The sequence below is a fragment of the Pieris napi genome, chromosome 21 (assembly GCF_905475465.1).
Source record: "Pieris napi chromosome 21, ilPieNapi1.2, whole genome shotgun sequence".
In the NCBI taxonomy this organism is placed as follows: Eukaryota; Metazoa; Arthropoda; class Insecta; order Lepidoptera; family Pieridae; genus Pieris; species Pieris napi.
Genome location: NC_062254.1, coordinates 7,775,090 through 7,794,352, shown reverse-complemented (window position 1 = coordinate 7,794,352; position 19,263 = coordinate 7,775,090). Strand labels below are relative to the sequence as shown.

Below are 19,263 nucleotides of genomic sequence, written 5' to 3'. Positions count from 1 at the left end.
ATGGCGAAAAAAGGGGTCCTTGAAAAAAAAATATTCTTGTATAAAATTGCACTTTTGTAATTACGGATAAATGTTTCAAGGAATAAATGAGGCGTAATTATTATTATATAAGAATAATGGCTAACTACATTCAATTGGCAAATTAAATCAGGGTTCAATAGCCCGTGAGCCCTCCACATGTTTACTATGTTCCGTGCAAACAGCGATCTTCGATCGATAATGCAACGAGCTCACATGTGCTTACATAAGCTCCACTTACAAAAGCTTCTTAAGAATGTATTTTCAAGTATGAGGAAAGTTACCTGGTTACCTTGTGATATGGAAATTGTAACAATAGAATTGTTAATATTTTAAATTTGCAAAGGTTGTTTTGTCATAATGTGGTAATAAGACGTTTAAAATAATCTAGACATCAGCCCTGCGATTCTGTAACTCACTTCACGAACTCACACAGCGGTTTTCGCATCGGCGGTCGCTCTCAAATCTAAAAGATTATTTGATCTAAAAGATTATTTGCAATCAGTAATGTTTCCAACGCCCTAGAGAGACTAATATTATATAATTTTAGAATTAAGTACTACCTACTGTATCTCATTTTAAGCGAACTAATAGTTCTTATGAGTAATAAAGTTCTTTAAACCTAAATCAGTCGTGAAGCAGTCATTTTATGATTTAGCATTCTGAAAAGGTGGGAGCTTGTACTATATTGTTTATCAGAATGCCAAATCATAAAATGACTGTTTCACGACTGATTTGAGAGAGACCGCCGATGCGAAAACCGCTGTGTGAGTTCGTGAAGTGAGTTACAGAATCGCAGGGCTGTTGAAAGAAAGGGTTTTCTTTATGAAACATGCCTTGTACCTTTCTCTAGCTTCTGGTTTTAAGATAACGGACGATTTTGTAACAAAATTTTCTTGAAATATAATCACTTTTGTTTATCACCATAAGTAGCCGTACAAACCACTGATTGCTAGTAATGGTCATAGCGACTCTTGCTATCAATTATTTTACTTTTATTGTTAATAAACTCTGCTATCTGCAAGGTATAATCAATTTCAATATTACAAAAATGTCTTGCGTAAGTAAGACGAATGGCGTCTCAATCGTTCCCAATAGTGTTGTGCTGTCTAGACGTCGGGTCTTCCGATTCAGGTGACTGAACTCTTATGGAGTCTGTGTTGGTCACGGAAAAGGTTAATTCAATATATTTCACCCTGGGTTTGTTTTCAATAATTGGAAACGAATATTTAAGGATTTATACCATATTTCTTTAATTTATACTTACGTAACTGTTTATTTATTTAAGTTATGCCAGTAACTTATACAGTTAGTTAAATACATATCAATAGCTAAATTAAGCTGTAACGAACTACTTTAGATTTCTCGAGATTCCAACGGTATCTAGGAACTCAAACGAAAGATAAAAACTTTGGAATCCTTAACTATAAAGAAAACACTTTTTTACCGGATTGAAGCTATGTTTTATTATAAACTTATTATTTTACATTATTTTAAATTTTGTCACCGTGACCACGCACGCTGTAAAGCACGCAAACGTCGGTTAAATTTAAAATTATGTAAAATAATTATAAGTTTATAATAATACGTAGCTTCAATCCGTTAAAAAAGTGTTTTCTTTAAATGTGTAAAAGTTATGTTAATAAAAGACAATCGTTAATTAAGTTATAATTAACAAATGTTCATTTGTTTCAGACCACAAACAGTGCGGAGCCGCAAGTGGCGGTTCTGTGCGAGGCGGGCGCGTCCTACCACCCGCAATACATGTCCGCTGCCGGACGCTGGACACCCGACCTCACCACCAAACCGCGCAACTGCTTGAAGGACAAGATGGAGATACTGGATTACTGCAAGAAGGTATAAAGTTAATTAAATTAATAATAATAATATTATCCTGATTTTAATTTTTTTTTAGGTAGTCTCAGACGTTATCGAACAATGTATATTTAAGTAAAGTTCATTATTAGTAAGCCTTTATTGCTGCACCCAGTGTAATACAAATATGTATATAAACAGTGTTTTAGTTACATAAACTAACTTAATCTAATACATCAGATGTGCCGGTTTTGGTGATCACCGAGTCCTGTGACACATAGGCCTTTTCCAGCTGCTTCCATTATTTTCTAATGTTAGCTCTTCTTATCCAAGTTGTGCCACCCTATTCTCTTTATATCGTATGTCCATCTCTTTCTCTGTCTTCCTCTTTTCTTTTTCCATTTTTGTTGCAATTCTGTAATAATTTTTGTCGATTTCAAGCTGCCATCTCTTGTCATGTGCCCTGTCCATCGCCATTTCAATTGCCTTATTTTCTTTATAATGTCCTCTACTTAGGAAGTTAATCTTATGTCTTCTGCTCTTTTGCGATGTCTCAGTGTTACAAGTGAAGTTCATAATTTTGACTTAATTTTAAATAAACAATGAAAAAGAAAAATTCTACCATAATTCCCGATAGTCAAAAGTAAAGTCACGAAGCTCTCTTATAGAGGCAGAGACACGCTGCCTTTTTACTGGTACAATTTACTTCTGTGTTGGTATTTGAAATAAAAGCCTTATAGCTTTTTACCTCTAACCTTCATTACTTACTAATATTATTCTTTTTTTCTACTAAGTATTAGTATTATTACATTATATTTCTTTTTTTGCGACTGAGGCGCAAACTAGTTGCTGTGGTCTCTGGCAGAATGACCAGCGCTGTGGAACAGTTTGCTTCTCAGCATAATGCTGAACCAGGGCCAATTACAGCCACAGCACACACGCATTACACACATAAAACGTACCTTGTTCTTTAAAAGAAAAAAAAATAACTTCATCCATTTTTTTTTTATATTATGGGTTTCTGTGTGTGTTTTATTAGTAACAAATGTTATGTTATGTTATTAACCATCGTCCAAACCGTCTGTATCGCAAGTACCATATTATGTTACCATAGATTGAACTTGATCTAATTTCAGGGTTTTGCATAAATGTTCTATACATATTGTAATAAATATTGTAACATTTAGGTGTACCCAAGCCACGATATAACCAACATCGTTGAAGCCTCTCACTACGTCAAAGTGAGCAACTGGTGCAAACTCGGAACCGGAAACGCCGCTAAGTGCAAAGTCACTCGTTGGGTCAAACCGTTCCGCTGTCTTGGTATGTATTTAAGCTTATTTAACATGTACAACAATAAATACAAACGCATTTAAATTATGTGTGTGAAACAGCAAACATATTTCAAATTACCTTAAGAATTGGTCATACCTTAAAGAATGTAGGGTGTACCATATTACTTAACATTCATGAAGCAATGAAGAGAAGCATAAAGAGTGTTTTACAGTTTTGTAACGGAACACATTTTTTTATACTTTTGTAACTAAAAAAGAGAGAAATGAACTGTTTTTTTACACTAGAAGTGATTATCTTATACGTAATAATGACGACAAAACATGTGGGTAGGATAAAAAAAAATGTGATTAAATTGGCGGAAATTGCTATGAGTAAAATCATCTGTTTGCGTGTAAAAATATAATGAATTTTAGTAATTACTTAGCAGAAATGAAATGATTATAGGTTACTCGTAAAAAACATTCTTATTGCTTGATCAGAAACTTCCTCTAAGAATGTGAAGTATTACATAAATTCCCGTTAACTGCAAAGATCGTTTGGCGGCAGAAGGTCCATTCCAATCGGACGCGTTGCTGGTCCCCGAGAGCTGTCTCTTCGACCACATCCACAACCAGAGCAGATGCTGGCAGTTCTCCAGATGGAATGCTACAGCTGGAAGGGCTTGTGCACAACGTGGCCTTCGTCTGCGCACTTTCGCTATGCTGCTTCCCTGTGGTATCAGCCTGTTCTCAGGCGTCGAGTTTGTCTGTTGCCCAAAACATTTTAAAGGTAAAAGACCTATCTATATTTTTTTAAAGATCCTATTTTTTATTCTAAAAACGAAAGTTTCTTTAGCTTTTAGGTTTGGTTAGCTTGCTTTGCAATAAGCAAGAACATATTAATAAATAAATTAACGCGTAACAAATATAATAATCTAGCTAGCTATGAGTGTGATAATTAGACCATTCTAATGTTTTTGAAAATAATAAATTATAAAACTTTTATTAGATATCAAATAGAATTGATGGTAATATTTCAGAAAATGTAAAAATGCATAAACCCATGGAAGTTGGTGTGCCCGTGAGCCCTGGCGGTGAAGAAATGCTTGCCGCATCTGCTGCGATGGATGAACGTGATGATGAGCTTCTTGATGATGAAGATGCACTGGCCGATGACGATGACGACACCCTCAACTTGAGCGACGATGATGACGATGATGACGCTGATGACGGTAAGGAAATAAACATATTAAAAACTCTCAGAAATTAAAATGCCAGCTCAACCATTGTTGCCTATAAGCTTTTAAAGTTTGCTAGTCGCTTCCTTGTCTGAACCAACTGTAAATCGGCTCCTAGGGAAGGTTCTGATAAAGAAACAGCGTTTCTTCGGACTTTCCGACTTTCAGCTTTCCTGAAATGCTTGCTGGTTGTCCATAGGCTACGGGAGTCACCTCTTAAAGACAGCTCTGCTTTCTCTGATAATAAATTATAAAACTCTTATTAGATATCAAATTGAATTCATGGCAAAATTTCAGAAAATGTGAATCTTATATCTCCTAATAATAAATTTAGTGTAACAAATTAAACGAGTTTTGATTTGAGAGTGTAGCTGAAAGTTGTTATGATCGTGCACCGTGCCTGTATTTTTTGAAACCTCAAAGTCACACCAAGATGTAGTAATGCCTCTGTAGATTCGAAATCCAATTTGGCTAGTGTAATTTCTATGTGACTAGCGAGTTTATATCTGGATAGTTTAACGATCTCGGTTTTATTGAGTTTAATTGATAATAAAGTTCTATTTTTAGACATGGATGAAGATGAAGATGCCGATCTATCGCGTGATGATGACGCCGAGGACGATGATTATACGGACGGTGATGACTCGGCCTGGCCCCACCCTGAATCTTCTTCTGCGCCATCTACTACTACGTCTACAACCACCACTACTACCACCACTACTGCTGTAAGTTTCATGTCACTGTAGATTTAAGATAAAAGTAGTCTTTCAAAAGTACTGGATTATAAAGCGTCATTATAATTTTAATGATATTACTTTAAATTACGTACAGCTAAATATTGTGATGACACTGTTAATATAGATTTAACTGAAATTAATATTAAATATAATATTTGTTTCGATAAAAAGGAATACATATATGAAGTAGTTAGTTAAGATTAGGAAGGACGTGTTTGTGATTGTCTGGTGTTATTCACAGGCGTCAACTGCAACATCCGACCCTTACTTCTCCCACTTCGACCCACGCACTGAACACCAGAGCTACAAGGACGCTCAGCAGAGACTCGAAGAAAATCACCGTGAGAAGGTATCTTCAAGAACTTATTATTTATGATGTGATTTTGCGGAACGTGACATAATGCGACTAGAGTGCATCTAATAATTGGTGTGAAGAAGAAACTTATTACGTATTACTGATAGACAATATCGTAATAATCCAATGACTCTTCTATCATTACGGCTTTTAAAGAAATTGTAATATAATTATTCGTAAAAGTCAGCCTCTTAATTAGTTAAAAAGTCCATAACACATATGTTTCAGATTACAAAGGTGATGCGCGAATGGTCTGAGCTAGAGGATCGGTACCAGCAGATGATGGCTTCTGACCCAGTTGCCGCTCAGACTTTCCGACAACGTATGACCGCTAAGTTCCAGTCTAACATTCAGGTATTATAATTATATGGCAAGGTTCCTATATATTATACACATATATATATATATATTATATATATATATATAGCAATATGATTTAAAAGATGATTTTAATTCTGTTAGAATTGCACCGCCTGACTCATGAAGTCGCCTAAGTAAGGGAATCTCCGTCAATGCGAGAAAACATAAAATATTAAAGCATTTTAACTTCTGTATTTAAGTTTATACCCTTGACTCTCATATGAGTGCCATGCACTCCCATAAACACTTAATAATACATACGCCATTTTTCGCAGTCTTTGGAAGAAGAAGGCGTGGCTGATCGTCGTCGTCTGGCTGCATTGCACCAACAACGCGTGTTGGCCCATCTTGCCCAACGTCGCCGAACTGCACTTGCTTGCTACACTCGCTCTCTTCGAGACGCACCCCCAAATGTAAGAAAGGTCCACTCATTCATTGTTATTGTATGATGTGACGGTCACCTATTTTTGGAGTAAACAATGATTGCTTGACCATTACATACATGACCTTCCATTTGATTAAACGTGATACGCACAGTGAAATTTACTTAATAAATACTTAATTGATAACAACATTATTTATGATATGTTTTATCAAATGCATACCACTTGACAACATCCCAACTTGTATTATTTACAGTAAATACAGTCCATGAAAACAGTCTATAAAACATATGTGAATGTTACACAATATGATTACCATTTTATTATGGTTGAATGAGATACAATAAAATTGTTCTTCAGGCCCACCGAGTTCAGAAATGCCTTCAACGTCTTGTACGAGCTTTGGCGGCTGAACGTAGCGGAGCGTTAGCGGCGTGGCGTCGCGCTGCCGCTGCTGGCAGGGAGGCTGCTGCTGCTGAACGGTCCAGTGCTGCTGACAGGTTACAGGTATGTGACTTGGGTGTACTTAAAACTGCAGCATTTGTAATAATTGTGTGATGCTAAGGTAAAATAATATATATAAAATAACTCATGTATGCACGAAGGCTTTATAAACGCCTCGACTGTTAAGAGATAATTTTTAGCAATTTTATGGAGCTGGCATTAATGTTTCTGGAACTATATAGGTTTTTATCAATATATTAATATTTCTATGCAATAGTAAGCTATACAGTTAGCTAATAAATAAAAAATGTATCCTACATTCTGGTCTGTTTCAAATGGACGAACGAAATATTAAGAAGTTTAATAATTTATAAATATCTACCAGGATGCTGACCGCGCCCTACAGCGTGCCTTGTCCGCCCTTCGTCGTCGCCCTCACCTCTACGCCAGCATCGGGACCGCTATTGAAGATTATGTTCAGGTATACTACATTATTAAAATATACATGCCCTATATGCTCTAAATACAATATGAGTGCCGTAACAATAGGGTGGCAGGGCTGGCAAAATGCCACGGGCCCCCGACCCAAGAGGGCCCCTGCCCAAGAGATATTATGTTCTATGGATGAATGTGAAGTCTCCAATACGTATTGGGCTAGCGTGGGGACTACGGACCATTCCCACTCGCCTAAGAGAGGAGGCCTATGGCCATTAGTGGGACGTATACAACGTGTAATTGAGTACGCTGAAAATCTAGAAGTGTATTAAAATTAAACTGAGAAGGACAATTTTTACTGATAGGGCCCCATCAAAAGAATTTGCACGGGCCCCAGATGGTATAGTTACGCCACTGTACAATATTGTAGCAGTGCAAAGCGGCTAGGCACTTCACTCTAAATGTATATGTAATGATTTGTTTAATGGCGTAAAAAACTGTAAATCTTAACATCGTGTGTTCGAGCCCCTAAATACACAATAATTTACATAACGTATTCTTTAATCAATACCAATAAATTCCAGTCTATGCAATCTAAAGACGACATGGCCGTTTCCCTGATGTCCATGACTCCTGAGGCTGAGGAACTGTTGCTTGACCGCATTGAGGCTGAGGTACAAAGGGAGCAGGCAGCACGCGAACAACTCAACGCCAAGAGAGAGGAACGTACACGACAGAGACAGGACATTGAGAATGAGAGGGCCAAGGTACTTACTAGCATTTTCACGTTTAGATTAGCTTTGATTTGAAATGGGAACATCATGAATATTATAAAAAAGGCTAATTCCATGGTCTATTTAGTGAGAAAATCATTCAAATGCCTTCCACCCACACTCTTAAAGATATATAAATAGTACATTAGAGCACTATTAGAGTATGTCTACAGCATTTAGGGTCCTTATATCATAAAGGATATTGGTATGCTTGAAAGGGTTCAAAGAAAGGCCACGAAAATGGTCAGACCACTTCTTTTAAAAATAAGCGAAATACGCGCGTACCAGGTTATTAAGCTGCTAGTGTGTTTATATACATAATAATAATAATAAATGACCATAATAATAATAACACCTGTTCGTAAATTCCGTGACCATGCCAGGGACGTTAATAGATAAGGTCAGTTCAAGGAAATCAGCAATAACAGTCGAGTATTACAAATGTTATGATTGTGTAACGAGAGACTATTTATTTTAATTCTGATCTGTGGTCTCTGCGTACTCCATTGAAAAACGGACACGATTTGTAAACTTATTTCAAGATTTTAATGTATCAAATGTCTGTTTTAGGAAAATGTCTGGTATTTTCTAAATATAAAACAAAATATTGTGAGTTTTAACGAAATGGGTACTAGCTTTCAGCGCCATCTAGTGCAGTCAAATATAATTATGTTGACTTTATTTAATACACTGTAAAAATATAATTGGGACACGAACGATAGATGTCTCTATTCAGAGTTAACAGTTTAAGAGCCATCCCTTATTAACTTTTTGATTTAGTTCCACATGTACACACTAGATGGCGTTCCCATCAAACGTTTTATTTTCAGTATCGCAAATATCAGACATTGTTACAGGATCCTAAATTAATACTTTATTTCTTTAGACATCCAACGGTGTGAAGGAAAGCGAAGAGACTGATGACGAGGCCAGTGAGGTGAACGACATGGATGAAACCACTTCAGCTGGGACCACGCCTTCATCTGCTCCTCCTTCCGCGTCACCTTCTCCCTCATCCCCGGTGTCAGTGCATGACCTTACCACTCGTGCGGCTTTCACTCAGGAGACTACTACTACTGTGAGTACTGAATCTTAATCTATTTTATTTTATATTTATTTACACTTCTTTGCACAAAGAAAAAAAGTTTCACCACCGGACGTCACGGCAGAATACAAAATACCATCCATATCCATTAAATATTAAATGTCGAAAATTAATACAAATTTTATATTTTTTTTAATTTATTTCTTCTATAGTAAAAACACGTAGTATTTTAATTTACAATTCGTCATTTGAAATTTCGATAAATTATTTTGCATAAAATATAAAATACTAATATTTCATAAATTCTCTATACGAAAATTTAATTTTAAAAATAGAATTTCTATAAGGTAATTTGCCTTTCTCACTCTCTCTCAGTCGGTCTGAATCGCTCTCTCCCTTTACTTCGACAAAAACGCTGCACATCTTCGTGACGCTCCGTAAAAATTTAACCCTCATGCGCCTAAAGAAGTTTCACTTTAAAAACATTATAGTATATGTTAGCCATAATTGCGCTGGATTCACATAAAGTCTTTACTTAGAAAAAACTAAATAAGTTACTGTTAGCGATTATAACTTAATATCTTTTTTGAGACTGATAGGTTTGTGTGTCTTGTCTGTATCGTAAATCTTAATATATATAAATTACGTGTCACGTTGTTTGTCCGCGATGGACTCCTAAACTACTGAACCGATTTAAATCAAATTTGCACACCGTGTGCAGTTTGATCTAACTTAAAAGATAGGATAGCTTACATCTCAATTTATACCCGCAATATTATTTTATTGCAAAATATTTTTATATTATTTGATAGTCACAATTCTAAAAGATGGCGCTGTGTTGAAACTACCAACGTTTCAAATAAGCTACAATTTAATGGCATTACCACCAAAAAAGCATGGTGGTCCCCATGAGTGGTGTTTTCCTACCGTTTCCCTTGAATAGGTTACTTTTATGTAATATAACTGAAACCTTAGCCACAGCAACGCTTGGCCGGTCTGCTAGTATGTATATAAAAATAAATTAGTTTCAATGATTAACATACTCCAGGAAATCATAACCAGCACAATGACTGAGGCTCCCGAAAGTGAGACTGAAACTGGTGAGATTGGTGAAACTTCCAGTCGACGCTCCACTGGCGAGGTGAGTTTATCAATTCAGGTTCTAATGTTGTGTATCTAGAATCTTTTTAAAATGGCACACTACTGTATTTGTTTTATTATTAGTAAACACAAAAGATTAGAACGTGTAGGTACTTTAGACTTTTAAAATATACTGAGGTTAGGTTAGTAACAAGTCCGTTCCGCACGAAGTCTCGAAATAAAAGTGAGTCAACGCCGGTGTTGCCACGCTTTATATAGGTTTCTGCTACAAGATGGCGTTAGTCCGCTAAAATTATTTTATTTTTGCTCTCAAACATACACATGTTAAAATAAGGACCATCAGATACTTATGAAAATATGTTTTAAAAATAATATACATGTGATAAAATGACTTGAGAACTAAGGCAGCGCTCACCAGATCCATGCAACTTCTTCACAATCGAGTATCTACTATCCCCAAATATAGAGTGTACATACATAATTATGTTCAGTTCATTAGCCTTTATTGCTGACACCCAGTACAATGTAATAACGATTATTTAAGTTACATAAAAAAACACTTAATTCTAACACATAAATAAAACTTAATCTAATACGTCACTTGACCCGTTTTGGGTAGTCAGCGTGTCCTGTGACACGTAGGCCTCTTCCAGCTGTTTCCATTCTTTTCTGTTATTAGCTCTTCTTGTCCAAGTTGTGTCTCAAATTATCTTTATATCGTCTGCCCATCTCTTGCTCGGTAATATAATTATGTAGGAATAAAGAATATTGGGTACGGGGTTAAATTGCTTAATGATAATAAAATCACTCCAATAGATTTATTCAGTTTTCAGTGATTTTTATCATCAAAATTTATGTTGTTCATATACATTCCAGACTGAGGGCGAAGGCCTTCGTGCGGCTCTAGAGCAGGCGGAAGAACGTGCACCGCCACCACCTGCGCACGCGCTGAAACACGAACTGCAACACACCCAACCCGTATGTATTATAATTCTTATTACAACGTTATAGGACTTTCAATTCATCTAGGTACTAATCGATCAAAATACCTATCTATATCTAATTACATTTACACAATAAATAAATAATAGATATTATTAATAATTGATTAATATTATATACAACTTAATAATAATAAATAATAGCAGTATGATTATCGCTGTCGACTATATAAAACATATTGTGTAGTATTTGAATTTTCTTACAAAAGCCATTTATGTTTTTATGCCTTGGTTACAGTACACAGTACGGTTAATTTATTTCATAAAATTATACAGTAATCAACTAATATACACATTTAAACTCTAGACAAAAAACGTTTACTCAAAACTGCGAAAATAAAATAATAACACTTATTACATCACAATAACACAAAACATATAATCTATTCCCAAAAAATTGGAAAGAAATATTTATTAAAATTCAATATTTTGTTTTATTTAGTACTTAGGTTTTATTTAGGAAAAGCGAACAGTCTTTATGTAATAGCATAGTAAAATGTTCCATAATATTTGTATGTAGCTACCAAAAAGGTAGGAAAAAAAGGGGGTAGCTAGTAAAATGATAATTTGGCGTTGAGTTCCCTAAACAATTATTTAATCATCTTATGAATATTTCACAGGGCTACACGGTACGTGGTGCACCCAGTAGCGGTGGGTCTGGAGCTTTGTACCCCGCCCTATGCGTGGGCGGCGCCGCCCTGGCTGCAGCCGCCGCTGTCGCCCTCGCCGTAGCTCGCCGCCGCGACCGCGCTCCATCCGCACAGGGATTTGTTCAGGTTAGTTACATTATTAGACAATTTATTGATTATTTACTACTCATATTCTCCGTACTAAATAAATTATAAATGGCCTTTTTTCATGCAATATATGCGAAATATTACTTATAATTATTTGTTCTTGTTTTACTTAAAAAAATGTTTTTGTTATGAATAAATCATATTATTTTTATCAATGTAATATCAGTCTTTCCTTACATGAACCCCTCATTGGAGGGTGACGGCCTCCAGTCATTTCCATTTCTCTCTGTTCTTCGAATTTTTAATCATTATATGCTTTCTTTTGTTTAAATGTCGCCTTACCATCTTCCCGTCTAACTACATAAGTTTTCCTTGAAACTGGAGATAAATAAATAAAATAAATAAATAAAATAGCCTTTATTGCTGAACTTATTTTTACAGTAATTTTTCTTACAAATACGTTTATAACTTTTAACAGTTTCTTTTCTTTTCATAAATCCGGTATCGGTAAACGGTCGTTTCTACATTTCAGCTTGTCTTTCGACATAGGCCTCCTCTAAAGATTTCCACTCTGTTCTATTTTTCGCTATGCGCGTCCATATTGGGCCCGCCACTTTTTTGATGTCGTCCTCCCATCTTCTAGTCTGTCTGCCTCTGTTTCTTTTACTATCTCGTGGTTGCCATTCTGTTATTATTCTCGTCCATTTCTCCTTCTTCTCTCTTATCATATGTCCAGCCCACCTCCACTTTAAGCACCTGTATGTTGTGTATGCATTCTTAAATTTTGTTTTGTTTTTGATACATTTTAGTTTAACTCGGTCTTTTCTTTTAATTCCTATTGTGCTTCTCTCCATTCCATTCTGACAAACTTTTATTTTCCTTGCTTGTTCTTCTGTCAATGCCCATGTTTGGCACCCATATAGTAAGCATGGTAAGATACACATATTGTATATTCTCCTCTTGTTCCTCATAGACATATCCTGGTTCTTCATGACTTCACTGAGTGACCAATATCTCTTCCAAGTATTAGTTATTCTTCTTTCTATTTCTTTTTGCATACATTCCTCAGTAGATATTAACTGTCCCAAATACACATACTCCTTTACATACTCTATTTCTTCATCATTTACTGTTATGGACTCTGTTTGTGAGGAGTTAGACATTACTTTTGTTTTCGTTAAGTTCATTGACAGGCCTGCCTTCTTACTTTCTTCCGCTAACTGTTGCAACATTTCCTTTAGGGTTTTCGGGTTTTCCGAAAATAAGATTAGGTCGTCTGCAAAGCGTAGGTGACTCAGATTTTCGCCATTTATATTTAGTCCTTTATTCGTCCAATCCAGATTTCTGAATATCATTTCCAGAACTGCTGCAAATATTTTTGGTGAAATTGGGTCTCCCTGGCGTACACCTCTCTCAACCGGAAATTCTTCGCCTATAGATTCTAGTTTTACTTGTGCGGTGCTTTTTGTGTATACGTTTTTCAGTATCCGTATGTATTTTGCATGTACGCCTTGATCTTTTAATGCGTCCCAGATAAATCTATGTTCAAGTGTGTCGAATGCTTTGTTGAAATCCACGAACCCTATGTAGTAAATTTTGTTATATTCTTTAAATTTCTGGAGTATTTGTCTAAGGGCGTGTATGTGGTCTATTGTTGAAAAATGTCTACGGAATCCAGCTTGTTCTTTGGGTTGATTTTCTTCAAGTGTGTTTGTGATTCTAGATAATATTATTTTTGAAAACACTTTGTAAATATTGGACATTAAACTGATTGGTCTGTAATTTGCTATATCTCCTTTGTCACCTTTTTTATGTAGTAGTATAATTGTAGATTTTGTCCAATCCTCTGGAATGTTTTCCGTTTTGATAATTTCATTAAATATATCTGTAAGTCTTGGAGCGATTACTGGTAACGTTGCTTTTAGAAGTTCGTTTGTAACAAGATCAGATCCAGGGGCTTTATCGAGTTTTTGTGTATTTATTGCTTTTATGGTTTCTTCCTTCATTATTTCCGGTATATATTCTTCATTAGTTATTTCGTCGTTTTCTTTTATAGTGTCTTTCTCTTTTTGACTTCGGTATAAGTTTCGGTAGAATTCTGTAGCGATTTTTAATATTTCGAGTCTTTTACCTGTATTATTGCCATCTTTCTTTCTCATACTTGGTATCCAGTCCTTTTTGTAGTTTAACTCCTTCAATGCCTTTTTTATTCCTCCTGTCTTTTCTATGTAACTTTTCATTGTATTAGATCTTTTAGTTTTTCTTTCTTTCCTAAGTTGTTCACTGATCTTTTTGCTTACTTCTGTTACTCTTTGGCGGTTTCCTTTAATTTCCTTTTGTCGTAAAAGTTCTTTTCGTTCTTGTAATAATTGTTTGATTGTAAGTGAGACTTCTTTCTTGATACTTTTGTTTGTTTTTCTGGTTACTGTTTTTAGTTGATTTAGTAATAGGTTGTATTTTTCTTGTATCGATGGATATTCTTTCTTCTCTAATTCCGCGGCATCTAGAGATGTTTGAAGATTATTAAGTAATAGTTTAGGGTCACCTGAGTATTGTACCGCTAATTGTTTATTTTGAAATCGTCTTGTTTTCTTGAACATTCCTGACATCGCAACTCGAACCATCCTATGGTCTGTGTGGAAGTTTAAATTGTTTATGATCGAAATGTTCTTGAAGGCTTTTCTATTATTAGACATAATAAAATCGATTTCATTCCTATATTGTCCATTGGGTGAGATCCATGTCCATTTTTTTGATGGTTTCCTTTTATAAAAACTGTTTAGAATACTTAATCTGTTTTCCAGTGCAAAGTTTACTAGTCTTGTTCCGTTTTTGCTTCTATTTCCATACCCATAGTTTCCTATGGTATTTTCTTCCCCACTATTTTGAATCCCAATTTGTCCATTAAAGTCTCCCATCACGATGACGTTTTTGTGTGCGTTATCAATAGCGTTTTGGAGATTTTCATAGAATTCCTCAATTGTTTTTACGTCCTCTTTTTTATCAGATTCAGTTGGTGAATATGCCTGTATAATAGACCATCTCTCTTCTTTATCTCCGTTCACGGGCAGTTTTATATTAAGGATTGCAATACGTTCCGAGAATCCACTAAGTTCTTCTATGTTGTTGACTAGATTTGCTTTCACCATGAATCCAACTCCATACAGCCCGGGCGTCTCCCCTTTATAATGTAGTACGTATTTGCCATGGTTTTCTATACCTTCTCCAAATCTGCGCATTTCGCTAATACCTATAATATCCCACTTTAACTCTTCTATTGCCAGCTCTAGTTCTTGGAGTTTTTCAGGTGTTCTAAGAGATCGACAGTTAATAGTTGCTATGTGGATGTCATTTACTTTGTTTTTCATGTTAGTGTTATTTTTCATGTTAGTGTTATTTTTTTCCTTTAGAGGGTCGTGGTCATTTTTCCCCACGATGACCAGTCGGCTTGGGGAAGTATTTTGTTTTGTTATTTTATGTTGGTTCATGTTGAGCTGTTTATTTTTCCGTTTACCGACAGTTAATTGTTATTCTTTGTTAGTTGTTGTCTTAGCGGGAAAAGACGAAAGAGAATTAGCTCTAATCCTCATTACGTCGAAAGCATTTGGTCTATTGTTAATCGGCGGCATTAGAGTTTGTTGTTTCCTTGGTTGAGCATTGTTTTGTGGGGATGATGACGTTTCTCTTTTGCGCTTTTCCTTATTTATGTTAGTATTTTTTTCTTTTACTACTAGTTTGTCAAATTTCAGGTACGCGATATTTCCCTTTTCTCTCTCCTCTTTTAGCTGCGCCTGCAACGTTTTCCTTTTCTCTATTACTTCCTTTGTGTAGTCTTCTGTAACATATACATTTTTGAAGTTTTTCTTCTTTCCCATAACTTCATTCTTCTTCCATTCGCTCGTAAAGGAAATCAGAATTGGTCTTGGTTTTCCAGAAGACTTTCCCTTTCCTAGACGATATATTTTGTTTATCTCATGTTCTTGTAATTGTATGTCAAGGTCAGTTTTGAAAATATGTATTGTATTTTGTATTAATTCTTGTGTAGACCTTTCGCCTTCATTTACTCCAAACATTATCAAATTGTTTTGCTTCTTTCCTCTTTTTAAACTTTCTACTTCCTTTTCGAGATTTTCTACTTTTATTTTTAAGTTTCTATTTTCTGTTATAATAGGTTGAAGTTTTTCGTCTAATCTCTCCATTATATTATTTGTTATCGAATCTTTCAATTCTATTGTTTGGTTCAAGATTTCATTCTTCATTTTATCAAACAATAGTTGAAACTGATCTTCCATTCTTGTAAACTAAATCTGCGTGTTATGGAACGTAATTAGTGGTAGTTTTTATTTACTTGCTCTGGCAACACTAGTTAGCTGTTGCTGTGACAAGTGTCAATGTCATTGATCTTTTGTCTATGCTCAATATGATTGGTGAATTTCTAACCTCTAAATTATCACTTTTTGGAGATACTTTTGTTGAAATTCAAGAACTTACGTGATATTGTGTGAAATCGGTAGTTCCACTACACGGACGACACTTCGATTTGTGTTTTGTGACGTCGCAGTCTCAAGAACAGTGTACGAAATTATTTTTTAGCACTCAATATTACGGAGCTACACAATTACGATGCTTACAGTATGACAGCCGGAAACTGGAGATAACATGGGTTTAATAGCTAGAGCTAGTTTATCAAATACAATTCTGTAAAGAAAAAAAACTTTCTACTCTGTCTCAGCAAGTTTTTGAAATGTTAATTATGTACTACAAAATATCTTACTCCGCGATTTAGGTATTAAATACAGCTTTTATCGCAGATATGTTTACACTTAAACATATTTATATTTCTATCATCTCATTCTTTTTAGATATATGTGTACCCTGTTTTAAAAGCCTCCAAATTCCTATCTGAACCGTGCCACTCTCTGCCATTTGCCTGTTTTCTTAATCTGGTCTATCCACCTTCCACATTGTCTTCCTCTTTTACGTTTATTGTACCTTGGGCACCAGTTTAATATTATCTTGCTGTTTTCTGTTCCTATTGCCATGTGCCCCGCCCATTTCCCTTAAGTTTATTTATTTTATCGTAGACATCTGCTTTCTAAGTTATGTGTAATAATCTAATGTAACTCATAGCCATAGAGTATTGTGACTCATAGGTGACTCAAATAAAATTATGTTTTAAATATACGTGTTTGTCCGCAGGTTGAACAAACCGGCGCAGTAGCTCCCACACCTGAAGAGCGACACGTCGCCAACATGCAAATAAACGGATACGAAAATCCTACTTATAAATACTTCGAAGTTAAGGAGTAGATTCTTTCCCTCCCGCTGTACCGCCAGGCTTGTCTTCCTCCATCTTTCTAAATAGGAAGGTGGGGTGTTATGTTGTTATGCCATCAGCAGATTACTTGCGAATTAGAGGTGTGTGCTTGCGTCCTATTTCTGGGTTTTCGCCCTGTCCCTTTATCTATGTCCTTTGAATTAATTCTTTATGGAATGAATGTGTGAGCCTATAATTGTATGTACTCGATCTGCGAGCCTGGTGGTATCATGTTTATAAAGCTTGTGTGATTAGTCAATATATTCTTTGCGATATTTCGCAATCAGTCAAACAATACTTTAAAGTGATCTTGTTTTATGTATATGTTAATTTATGTTTGCACCAAATTTATTTATTTACCTTCTAAGATTAGAGTTAAGTTTTCGTCTAGTGTCCTAGATTTTTAAGTGTCACTTTGTAGGCAAGTTTTTTAAATTAAGTTTTGAGGCAACCGGCTGTGCAGATAACGGATATTGATTGCCGCACGCGACTTTGATTTACCGATATTAAATGATCTCAATTTTGATAAACAGATTTATCTCTTTGCACATTTCTACATAGATGGCCGTTATCTGTGCAGTTTGTCGAATAAACGTCCATGGTACGCAGTGTATTTAAACTCAGCGTACGAATTCGAACCTTATTACTTACACTTAAAGCCCGCTTTCCTTTTCTAAAGTAGGTAGAACATAACGTGAATTTTATGTAATAAAATGCGAAGATATATTTTAATAATTATTGTGTACTTAGCGAAGGAACGGGCGGCAAAGCCGGCGCGGGCGAACGTTTCTTTCGGCCTTCTAGTCTACTTCTAGTCATGAATCTATCTTTTATATCTCTCTATGAATCTCTATCAAAGTTTCGTTCGTCTCTATATTTACATCGTTTGCCCGCGGGACAATACTTTTAGTTTAGCGCCGTGTGCTCACAACAGTACAGCCTAAGAGTTTGACTAACCGCTAATCTAGTCATCGCGTGCCATCACGGCTTGTTTCGTTCGAGTACTCGGCAACGGCGAGCAGTATAGCTTAGTGGGTGTATGGTTATTGTATAAGTAGATGTACAAAAAGTAATACATTATATTATAGATGTTTTAGCGTCAGATAGATATAAAGCAAAATATAATTATATATCGCATTCGTCCGAATAATGTAAGGGCTTGCGCTCGTGTCTATTCCCACGTACCACACTTAATGTTACGCCGTAGTTAAGATGTATTTCTGCCTCAGTATTATATACATTATAAGCTTATTTATTACATAAGCTAATTTATATACACGAGTTCCATTTATTTACGGGCGTAGTGACGTAACTACATAAGGAAGTCATATCAAACGCGCCTCGGCGCTTTGTGTCGAACGTCGCTGGAATATGTCTGGTAACGATCGACAAAGGAAGGATGTTAATGAGGCGCGCCCGTAGCTTTTACGGCATTTAATATAACTCACAGTATCGTAAGTCTATTCCCGCATCAAGTACCCGCTGTATTTTTAATAACTAAGTGACGAACCGACCACTTATTTTTCTAAACTCTTTGCTCAAAGTCATCTGTCTTTTGTCGGTATTTTAAAAATTATTGTCCATTTGATGTTTAATATTGATGTCGTCAATAGCAATCGATGTACTATGTAGTGATCCTAATTTGTGTAAAACCTTACCACTGTTTCACGTATATTAAGACATAAATAAATGGTTTGAATATTATTGTGTTTCCTGTGCTGCATTTTATTGTGAGTTCGAAGTTCAAATTAAATCAATAAAATATAGAAATACAAAATTAGTGTTGTTATTGGGCTGATGCCTTATATGTTAGCAACATCCGGTTCTTAATTTGTTTGTCAGATAATTAAAAAACTAATAGGTGTGTCAATTGGGTGTTACAATTATTAATGTTTTCGGAATTAGCAAGTAATTACAATAGGGATATGATGAGTTTGGTAAATTAAAAAGTATATAATGAATATATACACTTCAAATACCTTACAACATTATTTATCTATTAAGACGTCGTTTTGCATACATACGTAACACGTACGTACATAAAATACAATTGTCATAATTAAATCAAAAGGAGGGCATCTGGCGACCTTATCGGCTTCGAGCGATCTCTTCCAGGCAATCACAAAGAGAAATAAATTTTATAAAATGTATAAAAATTAGATAAGTTAAGCAAGAAGTGCAAAAACACATAAGACATAGTTATTAAGATAAAACTAATGGAACAAAACAA

At 35.4% G+C, this 19,263-nt stretch overlaps 1 protein-coding gene across 3 annotated transcripts in view; it reads left to right on the top strand.

Annotated features, from left to right (window-relative positions):
- Positions 1 to 18,737, top strand: part of LOC125060116 (amyloid-beta-like protein) — a 122,184-nt gene extending 103,447 nt beyond the window's left edge. The window contains exons 2-17 of one of the 3 annotated variants that reach the window (XM_047664842.1): positions 1,714 to 1,875; positions 3,021 to 3,156; positions 3,679 to 3,897; positions 4,148 to 4,339; positions 4,913 to 5,070; positions 5,324 to 5,431; positions 5,666 to 5,791; positions 6,073 to 6,210; positions 6,541 to 6,687; positions 7,010 to 7,105; positions 7,644 to 7,826; positions 8,719 to 8,910; positions 9,926 to 10,018; positions 10,855 to 10,956; positions 11,600 to 11,755; positions 16,916 to 18,737. In XM_047664842.1, the coding sequence (XP_047520798.1) occupies positions 1,714 to 1,875; positions 3,021 to 3,156; positions 3,679 to 3,897; positions 4,148 to 4,339; positions 4,913 to 5,070; positions 5,324 to 5,431; positions 5,666 to 5,791; positions 6,073 to 6,210; positions 6,541 to 6,687; positions 7,010 to 7,105; positions 7,644 to 7,826; positions 8,719 to 8,910; positions 9,926 to 10,018; positions 10,855 to 10,956; positions 11,600 to 11,755; positions 16,916 to 17,026 (2,319 nt within the window). In that variant the 3' untranslated portion in view covers positions 17,027 to 18,737. Of the gene's footprint in view, positions 1 to 1,713; positions 1,876 to 3,020; positions 3,157 to 3,660; positions 3,898 to 4,147; positions 4,340 to 4,912; positions 5,071 to 5,323; positions 5,432 to 5,665; positions 5,792 to 6,072; positions 6,211 to 6,540; positions 6,688 to 7,009; positions 7,106 to 7,643; positions 7,827 to 8,718; positions 8,911 to 9,925; positions 10,019 to 10,854; positions 10,957 to 11,599; positions 11,756 to 16,915 lie in introns of all 3 variants that reach the window. The other 2 variants (XM_047664839.1, XM_047664840.1) reach the window with 2 other exon arrangements.
- The last annotated feature ends 526 nt before the right edge of the window (positions 18,738 to 19,263 follow it).